General features: G+C 45.7%; 1 protein-coding gene across 3 annotated transcripts in view; it reads right to left on the bottom strand.

Moving 5' to 3' along the window:
• The window catches only part of TRAPPC10 (trafficking protein particle complex subunit 10), a 78,362-nt gene that overhangs the window by 4,732 nt on the left and 60,633 nt on the right, over window positions 1-12,997 (bottom strand). For all 3 annotated transcript variants that reach the window (XM_069566392.1, XM_069566399.1, XM_069566406.1), the window contains 4 exons: window positions 6,270-6,370; window positions 4,775-4,901; window positions 3,612-3,782; window positions 1,244-1,421 (listed from right to left, as the gene is read on the bottom strand). In XM_069566392.1, coding sequence (XP_069422493.1) covers window positions 1,244-1,421; window positions 3,612-3,782; window positions 4,775-4,901; window positions 6,270-6,370 — 577 coding nt within the window. The remainder of the gene's footprint in view (window positions 1-1,243; window positions 1,422-3,611; window positions 3,783-4,774; window positions 4,902-6,269; window positions 6,371-12,997) is intronic.

Below are 12,997 nucleotides of genomic sequence, written 5' to 3'. Positions count from 1 at the left end.
CACCCACCACCCGGCCTCCTGAGCCAGGGGACACAGGCCCAAGCCCAGCACAGGTCACTGGGCACTGGGCTGGCAGCCCACGGCGGTGAGCTCCTTAGTCTCAGGTATTCAGCAGATGCCTTCTTAAAAATCAATGGCAAAAGCCTGGTGTGGAAGAGGCTGCCCGTGGTACAGTTTGAAAGTGACCAAAACTCAGCGTTCTGGGAAACGTGCATTTGCCACTGTGAGCTTGGTAGAGTCCCAACTCAGAGTGGTGTAATGAGCCCAGAACCAGTGTGAACGCGTGACTGTCAACAGCAAGAAGGGCCGACGTGCAGTGGATCCGCACGACTCAGCAACCATGTTTCACAGACGCCCGAGGTGTGAGGGGAGGAGCAGCGCCTGGCTGAGAGCCTTTCCACATGCAGGACGGGGGACAGCACCAGCTGAGCTGCTCACGTGACCTCAGACTCCAGCCGGAGCTGGCCTGTGAGAGAATGCCAGAGGAGTGGCCCAGTCCTCTGAAGGCCGTAACAAGAGTGCTCCTTTACCAACTGCGAATCTACTCGGGATGGGCGGCTCCCAGGCCCTTCAGCAGACTGAACGCAGCAGATGGGAACAGCGCAGGCACCTTCTGGGAGGCGGGCGCTGAAGAGATGTGAGGACAGCAAGACACCGTGCTTCTGTGTTCACTGCTCCGGAAACCAGTCCTTTCTCAAGAGCACCGTCATGTACTGGCTTTCCTAATACCTTACAGAAAGTCAGTGGAGACGTGCCTCCCTAGCCATTTTTAGAGCATAAAGGGCCTGACGCCAAAACCTGAGAATCCTACAGAAGCGGCCCAGGCCCCAGAGGAGGAGGGCTGTCAAGGGGCGTCTGGGAGGCCGGGAAGAGGAGGGGCCAGGGTCTGGGTTGAGGGGTGGAAGGGGGGAAAGGAGGCTAGAGGTAGAGGGCGGGAGCGTGAGCACAGGACGCCTGGCCTGCTGAGCGAGGGGGGCCCCTGACTCACGGGCAGAGGACAGAGCAGCTCCAGGCACCACTGTGCCCCAGCCCCGAGCCCCACAGCCACTCCAACACCTCTCAGAGAAACTGCTCTGCAGTAACCAGGCTCAATACCCTCTGAGCCCAGGGCCACATCACACAGTGGGACATTCAAACGTGCTCTTTCAATTCTAAAATGTTCTCTCTTCAGACGAGGAGTACTGCACGTTGTGAGCAACAGGGCCGAGCACAGCAGTCAGGGGCAAGAAGCCTCCAGACCCACCTTCATACATCAGCTTTGTTGAAAAATACTCGTCAGATTCCGTCAAGGCTTCATCCTTATCCACCTCCAGGAGGTCCGAGAGCCGCGTGATGGTCACGTCCAGGGAGCAGAGTGAGCCCGTCCTACAATGCTCCGTGCCTGGAGGTGGCGATATCTCTGCTCTCACGTTGTACAAGGTCTGGGCCAGAAAGGAGAGAGGGCAAAGGAGACAGTCAACAATCTGAACAGACGGCTCTCTGAGGCCACTGTGGTGCTGCCCGCAGACTCGAAATTTCAAGAATGGACCAGAGGAGCAGCTGTGTGTTCACGCCCTCTGACCAACTGAGTCCCTGTGGAAACGCCCTCGGGAAGCCCCACCCCGAGAGCCTTAAACTCTTCTTAACATGAACATGGTCAAGCCTCTCAGGAGGAGGGAGGCTGGCCCGGTGACTCCGCACAGGCCTGTCACCAGGTCCCAGGCCAGCGTCACGCTTCACGAGCCTCCTCTCCCCACCAGCACACACTGACTTATCTGCCAGGGCTGCTATAAAGCAGGCTCCGGACCTGCCACGGCACCCTGGACACCTCAGACGAGTCACTAAAAGACACAACGCCATTACCTAACCAGCAAAATGAACAGAGTTCCTTGGAACTACCCCATATTAAGTCCATCCTGAATCTTCTCCACGATGTTCCCTTCTCTGTGACCTCCCTACCTGACAGTCACACCTGCTCACACTTGCCCACCACCCAGGACAAAGGCCCCAAACCCGCACAGGGGATGAGAGCCTGCCCCTCCACATGCTGGCAGCCCCACTGCCACAGGAGCGGTGAAGGGCACACCAGTGGGGCGGAGGGAAGAGGCCCGGCCTGGGAAGCCCACGGCTGGAGGCCAGCCGCAACAAAGGACAGAGTCCTGACACGCTCTCCAAGACGAACGAACGCTGGGAACATCATGTCACGTCAAAGCCGTCAGTCTCGAGACGATCACACTGAATGCGACTGTCCTTGCCCAGGCAAGGCTCAGGCACCCTGCTCTAGAGCAGAGTAGCTCAGGGCTGAGAACAGGAGTCGGGAGTGTGAATGGGCACAGGCCTTCTTCTTGGAAGAATGAATACCATCGTGGTGCTGATGGCCCAGCTCTTTCAATACACTAACTTCAATGAAGCAAACGCCCCAAACGGTGAACTTCACGGTGAAAGTGAAACTGCTAGTCGCTCAGTCGTGTCTGACTCTCTGTGATCCATCCGCGGTATGGCCCAGGCAAGAACACTAGAGTGGGTTGCCATTTCCCTCTCCAGGGGATCTTCCCAGCCCAGGGATCAAATCCAGGTCTCCTGCATTGCAGGCAGATTGTTTACCATCTGTACCACCAGGGAACTTCATGGTACAGAAATGAGACTTAAAACAAAAAATTCTGTATTTCTGGTCCTCAGAATACCAGTTTTAAAGAGAGCAATCCACCAAGTATTTTTCTCTGGCTTTTTTACTAAGCTTGTACAGGTCTAAACGAAAATTTTTCCTATGCTCAATTTGAAAAGGAAGCAAAAAAGACAAAAAAGTACCAGTGGAATCTGCTAATGAGTTCGTTGTCACTGGCAGTAAGCAAACCACATTAAGTTTCTGCAGACTCTTCACCATGTGAATAATCTAATGTTCAACAGCTATCACCACATCAAAGGGGCATCTACTTGTCCAACAAAATGATGAACTACACTAGTGACTGTGTTTAACTCTAAGGCCAATACGGAACGCTCAAGAAAACAGGTGGGTTTAAATAGTCTTTTGGTCAGAAGGAGGTATTAAAAAAATTGCTAATATCAAGAGCTATGCACACAAACACCTTCTCAAATAAAGTGTTGCTTGACAGTCTCCGTTGTTAAGAGAAGAAAACACCACAAAGCTGTGTGTCCACGTTCTGGTTTGCCTAACGCCAAACCCAAGCACCACACAGCGGCCCTGACTCACCCAGCTCCAGGCTGTTGTTAGCTCCACCCCTAACACGCACGTTAAAGAAACTCTGCTTTCTTTTAAAGAACTGGAGATGTAGCAGCTAACGCTCAAGGTGAAAGGAACAGGTGCAGGACGTGACTAAGTCAGTGTAAGGAAGACAACAGGGAGGAGAGCTGGAGTCCTTTCCCTGGAGATGGTCATGCTCAGCGGGGGTCACACAGGAGGGCCCAAGGGGCAGACACGCCACTGACAGGACCAGGGCTCTAACCACAGCTGGTCGCTGCCCCCATGCCCTTAGCGCTGGCTCATTTCCATGACAGGTTGCTTCATTATATTGAAAGATTTTGTCTGTTTGACTTTTAGAAGGTAAAGAATATGACATCACCTTCCATGCTTCCACCTCAGAACCCCACCAAAAAAATAAGGTGATACATACAAAAAAATTTTCCACTTGAAATTCATAGGTGTAGGGCTTTAAGGAGATAGACAGCTGTTCTTCAGAAGCTGGGGAGAATCCGATGGAGAAGCGGCAGTGCAGAGATGGGGGAGGCTCCTGTGTCCACTTCAGCTCCCAGACAAAGAACACGGCCTGCCTGCTGTGGATGCACTGCAAGAGAGTCGGCTGTCACTGCACACTCCATGCACACGCAGGTACGCACACACACCAGATGCTCAGGGTAAGCGGTGTGTGCCCCCACCAGGCGAGCGGGAGGGAGCTGGGAGGCTGTCCCCAGGCCCGCTTCCTGACACCCCTGCGTGTGCTGCCGCGGCCCTGCCTCCCAGCACCTCCCGAGGCCCTGCCCGCAAAGACTGTCTGGAACTGGTCAAAGGGCTTGATTTCTCATGATTCCGTAAGCTCGACAGCACAGGGGCAAAGAATATTTCTTAGTACACAGTATCCCATACGTTTCCAAAGTGGGAAATGTCATCAAACAATTACAGGGACACCTTTACACCATGACAGTCACTATGACCTACCACTAAGTGAAGTGGGGAAAAGAACTGGTGCCACCTCAGGGATCAAGTCCGCATCTGCATGTGCGGACAGACTCGGGAAGCACTGAAGTGGGCCAAATGGGGGGAAGTCCTTAAAAATGCTAGACATCAGATACCCTTAAGAAAACCTTTGATCTTCTAAACACTCAGCAGACTGTCTAAAAACATACTCAACAAATAAACAGAAAGGCGGGGCCAGGATTCAGCCAGGCAGCACAGACACGAACGTGACTCCTTTACGAAGCTACCCTGACAACCAAGAGCCCGCCACTGGGCGAGGCAGCGTGTGACTGTGGGCAGGACGCAGCAGCCACTGTTGCTGGGGTGATGGCGTCTACGCACCACCATGAGACTCGAGGAAGAGCTCAGAGTAAACCTGTGCGTGGAGTCTGACAAGCGGAAGATGTAATTTTTCTAAAAACACAATCTGTTTCCTGCTCTGCGCTGTGCCCCTTGGCCCACAGAGAACCCTAAGCGGGCATGTCAGGGTGCTCCTCCCTGGGCACGCGCGCCCCACTACTGCCTGCGTGGCTGCTCTCTGTACACAGTCAGCTCCGTTACGCCAGCACACTCTTCTCACTCTGCATTCTGCTGAGAGGTTACCTGTTCAGATTCCGTGTTCAGCGGTATTAGTCGCAGGTCAGTACTATCACGGGTGTCTACAAGACAACTATCTGACAGTTGAAAGTCAAGTTCTGACAAATTCTGGACACACACTTGAACATATTTCCTAAAAGAGAAAAAAAGATCCTGATGTTTGAGAACTTTATTAAATGCACTTTGGCTGTGCTAAGAAGATACTGGGGCACTTTCCTGGTGGTCCAGTGGTTAAGATTCTACCTTCTAATGCGGGGGTGGGGTGGGGGGGTGGCTACGATCCCACATGCCTTATGCCAAAAAACCAAAACATAAAAGAGAAGCAAAACTGTAACAAACTCAACTAGGTAAGTAGAATTCACTTGAATTTCTGTTATACGTAAGATAAATTTTGAAAAATCAGTCTCAAATGCAGCAACTCAGATTCTCTGTAGAGTCACTGGTGTTTTTAACCATTAGTATCTAAAGAATTGCTGAATCATTAACATCTGTAGAACTGTTGGTGTTTTTTTGTTTTTCTCTAATTACTTTTGGGCCGCACTGGGTCTTCACTGCTTTGTTGAGGCTTTCTCGAGTTGCGGAGAGCAGGGGCTACTCTCTCTAGCTGCGGTGCGTGGGCTTCTCATTGCGGCGGCTTCTCTTGTTGCAGAGCATGGGCTTTAGGGCAAGTGCGCTCAGCAGTTGTGGTTCCCAGGCTCCAGAGCATGGGCTCAGCGGTGGTGGCGCATGCTTAGTTGCTTCGAGGCATGTGGGATCTTCCCAGACCAGCGATGAAACCTGTGTCCCCTACACTGGCACCACCTGGGAAGTCTACTGCTGGTGTTTTCAAGCACCAGATACTGCGTCTCCCAATGCCCAGACAGATGAAGTGCGGGACGACACCCGCAGACTTCCTTGTTCAGACACTGAATCTGAACTTGGTCAAGCCTCCAAAGCAGCGGCTCTCAACTGGAGGCAATGTCTGGAGACATCTGTGGTTCTCACACTGGGGGTAGGGAGGTTGAGGAGTGCCCCTGGCAAAAAGTGGAGGAGCTAGGGGTGCTGCCATTCACCCACCACGTGGGGTTACCTAAGGGAGTGTCAGAAGAGCTGAAGTTGAAAACCCCACCTTTGAGGTAAGACACAGCAGCTGACAGGGAACTAGTTACACAAACCCATGATGATGTGATCAGTGGAATCCAGGATGGCAGGTGACCCTGGTCTGTCAATGGGCCAGTGGCTTGAAAATAGGGAAGGAGGGATAAAAAGGGATCTCAGAACAGAGATGTGTCTGAATCCCACATCCTACAAACCAGCTGTGCAAACTCACTCCTGAGAGAGCTGGGGAAATCTGAGTAGAGCCTGTGCACTCAGGATCCAGGGAATGACTCTGAATTAGACAGGTGGACCGCAGCATTATGGCTGTGATAAAACATGCTCAGTGTCACCAAAGTCAAGCTCTGAGCAATAGGGCCTGTGTATGGGGGAGAGTGGGAAAGAAGCAGGGCCTGTGGTCCTTTACCGTGTCCCGGACGACAGCAGGGAGTGCGTGGTCCTGAAGGGCACGCTGAATGTGAGCGCGATGACGGTGGAGTAGATGGACCATGGGCAATCAATGGACACCTGAGGAGAAACAGGGAACAGGTCTTCAGACCACTTGTCACAGGGACAGCCACTGCCAACCCTAGCCAGCCAGATCTGTGGTGGCTGCCAATTTCCTAGACGGTTAGTGTGTTTACCATTCCTTATTCAGAAAGAAAAACCCCACCGAACACAGCACAAAGGAAGGGGACAGAAGTGAGTCACCGGCACAGTTTCAATGGCTCCCAAGCAGACACCGCAGCTGAAAGTGCAGACACCACCCGCCCAAACATACACACACTATTCTCACATACACATGGCCACAACACTAAATGCGCTCTTTAACATGCAGGAGGATATGACAAAGTGCTTTTAGTCACATATGTGCAGATGACGCTAATCAATCATTAACTATTATAAAATTGAATAAACTGTCCAAACTCTTAATCCACATGACACCGACCACATAAACCAACCAATCTGAGGGCATCGTGGAGACCAAGCTACTAACGTCCTTAAGGGCAGAAACCAGGTCTCAAACTTCTGTTTATTTCCCTCACGGAACAAATGCATATACTGAGTAAAGAGCGTGCACATATTGATGGAAGTCTCATCTCTGCTTCCTTCTTATCAGGTAAGGAGGGAAGAAATTCCAAGGACTGAAAATTAAAACATTGCCCTTCAGGTGCTGCCCTGTCTGACATTTGATGCCACAATCCTTTTGAAATGACTGCATTTATTAGCCTTTTATCTTACTACTTTTGTGCATATACTTCTTTTTGCACAAGTAACAAAAAACAAAAAACAAGTAACAAAAAAAATTCACCCCTTTTTCTCAATCCCTTCTCCATATCTCATGCAGCCACCAACCTATTTTCTGTCTATGAGCTTTTCTTTATTTTTATTTTCCAGATTCCACATATAAGTTAGATCACGTGGTATATGTCTTTCTCTGACTTATTTCACTCGGCATAACGCCCTAGATCCATCCTCCACCCATGCTATCACAAATGGTGAGATTTCCTTCTTCTTTATGGCTGAATAATATTCCTGTGTGTGTGTGTTCATCTTTAATTCATTCACTGGTGGGCGCTTTAGCTTGCTTCCGTGTCTTGGCCACTATTAGCAATGCTGCAGTGAACATGGGCTGCAGATAGCTCTTTGAGTTAGTGTTTCTGTAGTCTTCAGAAAAATACCAAGGAGTAGAATTGTGAGGTTGTATGGCAGATCGATTTTTAATTTTTTGAGGACATTCCCTAGTGTTTTCTACAGTGGCTGCACCACTTTACATCCCCCACCAATAATACGGAGGGGTACCTTTCCGCCAGCACTTGCTATCTGTTGTCTTTCTGAGAACAGCCATTCTGACAGGTTTAAGACGTGATCTCATTGTGGCTTTGATTAAACTTCCCTGATGATCAGTGATGTTGAGCATTTCTTTCATGAATTTGTTGGCCTTTTGTATGTCTTCTTTGGAAAAATGTCTGTTCAGGTCTTCTGCCCATTTTTATATTGGATTGTCTTTTTTTGCCAGTAAGTTGTATGAGTTCTTTATATACAGACACTTATCACATATATGATCTGGGAATACTGTCCGCCACTCAGCAGGCTGCCTTTTCATCTCATTGACAGTTTCTTTGCTGGGTAGAGGCATCTTGGTTTGATAGAGCCCCATTTGTTTAATTTTGCTTTTACCGTTTTTGGTGTCAGACTGAAACAAGCATCACCAAGGCCTATGTCAAGAACTTACTATCTGTGCTTTCCTCCAGGAGTTTTACTGTTTCAGGCCTTACTTTCAAGTCTTTAATTCATTTTGAGTTCATTTTTGTGCATAGTGTAAACTCCAGTTTCATTCCTTTGCATGTGGCTCTCCAGTTTTACCAACATCTTTTACTGAATGTCCTTTCTCTAATATATATTCTTGTATCCTTTATTATAAATTAATTGACCATATATGCAAAGATTTATTTAAAGGCTGTCTATTCTGTTCCACTGATCTATGTGTCTATTTTCATGCCAGTATCATAAACACTGTTTGAATTACTATAGCTTGGTAATGTAATTTGAAATCAGAGAGCATGTTATTCCCAGCTTTGTACCTCTTTCTCAAGACTGCTTTTGCTATTTGGGGACTTTTGTTGTTCTGCATAAACTTTACGATTATTTCTTCTATTTCCGTGAAAAATGCCATTGGAATTTTGAAAAAGGCTGCACTGAATCTGTACATTGCCTTGGGGAGTATGGACACTTGAACAGTAGTAATTTTTCCAACACATAAGCATGCAATATCTTTCCATTTATTTGTGTCTTCTCCCATTTCTTTCATTAATGTCTTTTCAGTTTCAACATACAAGTCTCTTACCTTCTTCATTAAATTTATTCCTAGGTGTTTTATTTTTTGATGCAATTGAAAACAGGATTTTCTTAATGTCTCTGACAGCTCATTATTAGTGTAAAGAAATGCAACAGATTTCTACATATTGATTTTGTATCCTGCAACTTCATGAAATTTGTTTACTAGTTCAAATAGTTTTTTGTTGGAATCTTTAGGTTTTTCTATATATAAAAAGGTGCTTCCTGGTAGCTCAGCTGGTAAAGAATCCACCCGCAATGCCGGAGACCTGGGTTTGATCCCTGGGTTGGGAAGATCCCCTGAAGGAGGGCATGGCAACCCACTTCAGTATTCTTGCTTGGAGAATCCCCATGGACAGAGAAGCCTGGCGGGCTACAGTCTATGGGGTCACAAAGAGTTGGACACGACTGAGACTAAGCAAACAATAGTTTTTTGTTGGAATCTTTAGATTTTTCAATATATATAATATCATGTCATCTTCAAATAGTTTTATTTCTTCCTTTCCAACAGGGATGACTTTTATTTTTCTTGCCTAGTTGTTCTAAGATTTCCAATACGATATTAAGTAAAAGCGGTGAGTGTCCTTGTCTTTTTCCTGATCTCAGAAGAAGAGCTTTCAGCTTTTCACCATTGAGTACGATATTGGCTGTGGGCCCATCATATACGGCCTTTATTATGCTGAGGTGCATTCCCTCTATTCTGACTTGGTTGATAATTTTATTATAAATGGATGTTGAATTTTGATAGGCCTTTTCTGTATCTATCAACAAGATCATATGATCCCATTTGATCATGGTGCATCATACATGCTGAATTTGGTTTGCTAGTATTTGGTGCAGGATTTTTGTACCTATGTTCATCAGAGATATTGGTCTGTAATTTTCTTTTCTTGCGGTGTCCTTATCTGGTTTTGGTATCTGGGTAATGCTGGCCTGATAAAATGAGTTTGGAAGAGTTCCCTCCTCTTCTATTTCTGGGAAGAGGTTGAGAGGACTGGTACTTGAATGTTTAGTAGAACCACCAGTGACGCCATCTGGTCTTGGACTTTTGTTGGGGGTTTTCTGCTTTCTGATCCAATTTCCTTTTTAGTAACCAGTCCATTCAGATTTTCTATTTCATCATGATTCAGTCTTGGTAGGTTGTATGATCCAACAGATGTTGGCAATCTGATCTCTGGTTCCTCTGCCTTTTCTAAATCCAGTTTGAACATCTAGAAATTCTTAGTTCACGTACTGTTGAAGCCTGGCTTGGAGAATTTTGAGCATTACTTCGCTAGTGTGTGAGATGAGTGTAACTCTGCAGTATACTGTTTGAACATTCTTTGGCACTGTCTTCCTTTGGAATTGGAAAGAAAACTGACCTTTTCCAGCCCTGTGGCCACTGCTGAGTTTTCCAAATTTGCGAGCATATTGAGTGCAGCACTTTTACACCATCATCTTTCAGGATTTGAAATAGCTCAACTGGAATTCCATCACCTCCACTAGCTTTGCTCATAGTGATGCTTCCTAAGATCCACTTGACTTTGTGCTCCAGATGTCTGGCTCTAGGTGAGTGATCACATCATCTGAGTGGTTATCTGGGTCATGAAGACCTTTTTTGTACAGTCCTTCTGTGTATTCTTGCCACCTCTTAATATCTTACGCTTCTGTCCTTTATTGTGCCCATCTTGGCATGAAATGTTCCCTTAGTATCTCTAATTTTCTTGAAGAGATCTCTCTAGTCTATTTCTTTGCACTGATCACGAAGAAGGCTTTCTTATCTCACCCTGCTATTCTTTGGAACTCTGCATTCATAGTCGCCTCTTAAGACACTGTATTTCTGTGAGGTCAGCTCTAACATCTCTCTCCTTTCTGATTTTGAGTTCTCTCTTTTGTTCCTGGTGAGTCTGGCTAAGGGTTGGTCACTTTTATCTTGTCAAAGAACCAGCTCTTAGTTTCACTGATCTTTTCTACTGTCTTTTCAGTTTCTATTTCATCTGTTTCTCCTATGAGCATCTGTAATTTCCTTCCTTCTGTTAAATCTGGGCTTTGCTCTTCTTTTCCTAGTTCCCTAAGGTCTAAGGTTGTTTGAGACTTTATTTCTTGAGGAAAGCATGTATTGCTACGACTTTCCCTCTCAGGACTGCTTACAATGCATCCCAGAAATTCCGCTATGTTACATTTCCATGTGCATTTGTCTCAAAGTAAGTTTTTATTTCTCTTTTGGTTTCTTCTTTGACCCACTGTTCAACAGCACGTTGTTTAATCTCTAGATATGTGTGCATTTTGCAGTTGTCTTCACGTAATTAATTTCGTTTTATACCACTGTGGCTAGAAAAGATGCTTGCTATGATTTCCATCCAATTAAGTTTACTAAGACTTGTGTTGCAGCCCAATATACTCTATCTTGGAAAATATTTCATGTGTAATTCAGAAGAATGTGTATTTTGTTGTTTCTTGATGGTATGTTCTGTAAATGTCGTGTTAAATCCATCCAGTCTAACACGCTTAAGGCCAATGTGTCGTTATTCATTTTTCGTCTGAGGGATCTGTCCATTTATATAAGTGGAGTATCAAAGCCCCGTACTATTACTATATTGCTATTTCTGTATTTAAATATGATAATATTTGCTTTATATTTTAGGTGCTCCTATGTTTGGTGCATAAATACTTACATATGATATCTTCTTAATGGACTGACCCCTTTATCATTACCTAACACCCTGCCTTGTCTTTTATTAAGTCTTAAAGTCTACTTGGTCTGATATAAGTGTAGCTACTCCTTTTCATTTGCATGAAATAGCCTTTTCCATGCCTTTACTCTCAGTTTGTGTGTGCTTACATCTAAAGTGAGTCTCTTGTAGGCAAGTTAAAGATGGGTCTATTTATTTTTATTTATTTATTGTTCATTTGGCTGTGCGAGGTCTTCGTTGCAGTTACGTGGGATTTTTATTTGCAGTGCAGGAACTCTTAGTTGTGGCGCGTGGGATCCAGTTCCCTGACCAGGGATCAAACCCCGGGCCATTATCATAATCAGCACGGGGAGCGCAGAGTCCTTGCCACTGAACCACCAGGGAAGTCCCAGATCTTGGCTTTCTAATTCATACAGCTACTTTGTCTTCTAAGTGGAGAACTTAGTCCACTTACATTTAAAGTAATTAGTGACAGGTGTATGCTTACTGTCATTCTGTTAATTCTTTTCTGGCTGTTTTTAAAGTTCGTCTTTGTTCCCACCTTCTTCTCTTGCTTGCTTCCTTTGTGGTTTGTTGCCTTTCTTTAGTGGTATGTTTCTATTCCTTTATCTCTTGTACACTTACTATAGGTTTTTGCTCTGTGATTATCATGATGCTTATATATAACAAATTATATTTATAGTAGTCTATTTTAAGTTGATTAACAACTTAAGTTTGATCTCATTCTAAAACTCAACATTTTAACTACCTCCTCCAATTTTTGCCTTTGAGATAATCATATTTTACATCGTTTTATCTTGTGTATCCATTCCTCTTAACTAATAATTGTAATCATAGCTATTTTCACTTTTTAAAAAACCCTTCCATACTAGCTTTATAAGTGAGTAATCCATCTCCAGTACTTTGGCCACCTCATGTGAAGAGTTGACTCACTGGAAAAGACTCTGATGCTGGGAGGGATTGGGGACAGGAGGAGAAGGGGACAACCCAGGATGAGATGGCTGGATGGCATCATGGACTTGATGGATGTGAGTCTGAGTGAACTCCAGGAGATGGTGATGGACAGGGAGGCCTGGTGTGCTGCGATTCATGGGGTCGCAAAGAGTCGGACACGACTGAGCGACTGAACTGAACTGAACTGAACTGAATCCATTACCTTTATCAAATCCATTACCTTTTCATTGTGTTTCTGTTACTATAATTAGCAGTATCTTTTCATCTTAAAGAAATCTCTTTAACATTTCTTAAATGGCCAGTTTAGTGGTGATAAACTCCTTTAATTTTTACTTTCTATCTTTCCTTCAATTCTGAATAACAACTTTGCCACAAATTCTTAGTTGGAAGTTTTTCCCCCCAGCATTTTAATATATTGTGCCCTCCTTTCTGGCATCTAGTCTGTTGCTGAACCCCTCTAGTGTATTCTTCAGTTCATCTATTGCACCCTTCAGCTCTTATTTGGCTTTTATTTGGTACTTTCTTATGTCTCTCTCTTTCTATTAAAGTTCTTGCTGTTTTCGTCCATTTTTCTCCCAGTCCGATGAGCATCTTTCAGACCCCACTTTGAACTGTTTATCAGATGAATCACTGATCTCTGTCTCACTAAGGTTTCTGCGGAGGCGGTACCTTGCTCTGTCGTTCTGGAACA

This window comes from Ovis canadensis, chromosome 1 (assembly GCF_042477335.2).
Source record: "Ovis canadensis isolate MfBH-ARS-UI-01 breed Bighorn chromosome 1, ARS-UI_OviCan_v2, whole genome shotgun sequence".
Taxonomy (NCBI): domain Eukaryota; kingdom Metazoa; phylum Chordata; class Mammalia; order Artiodactyla; family Bovidae; genus Ovis; species Ovis canadensis.
Note: the sequence above shows the minus strand (reverse complement) of the source record. Positions and strands in the feature narration are given on the sequence as shown.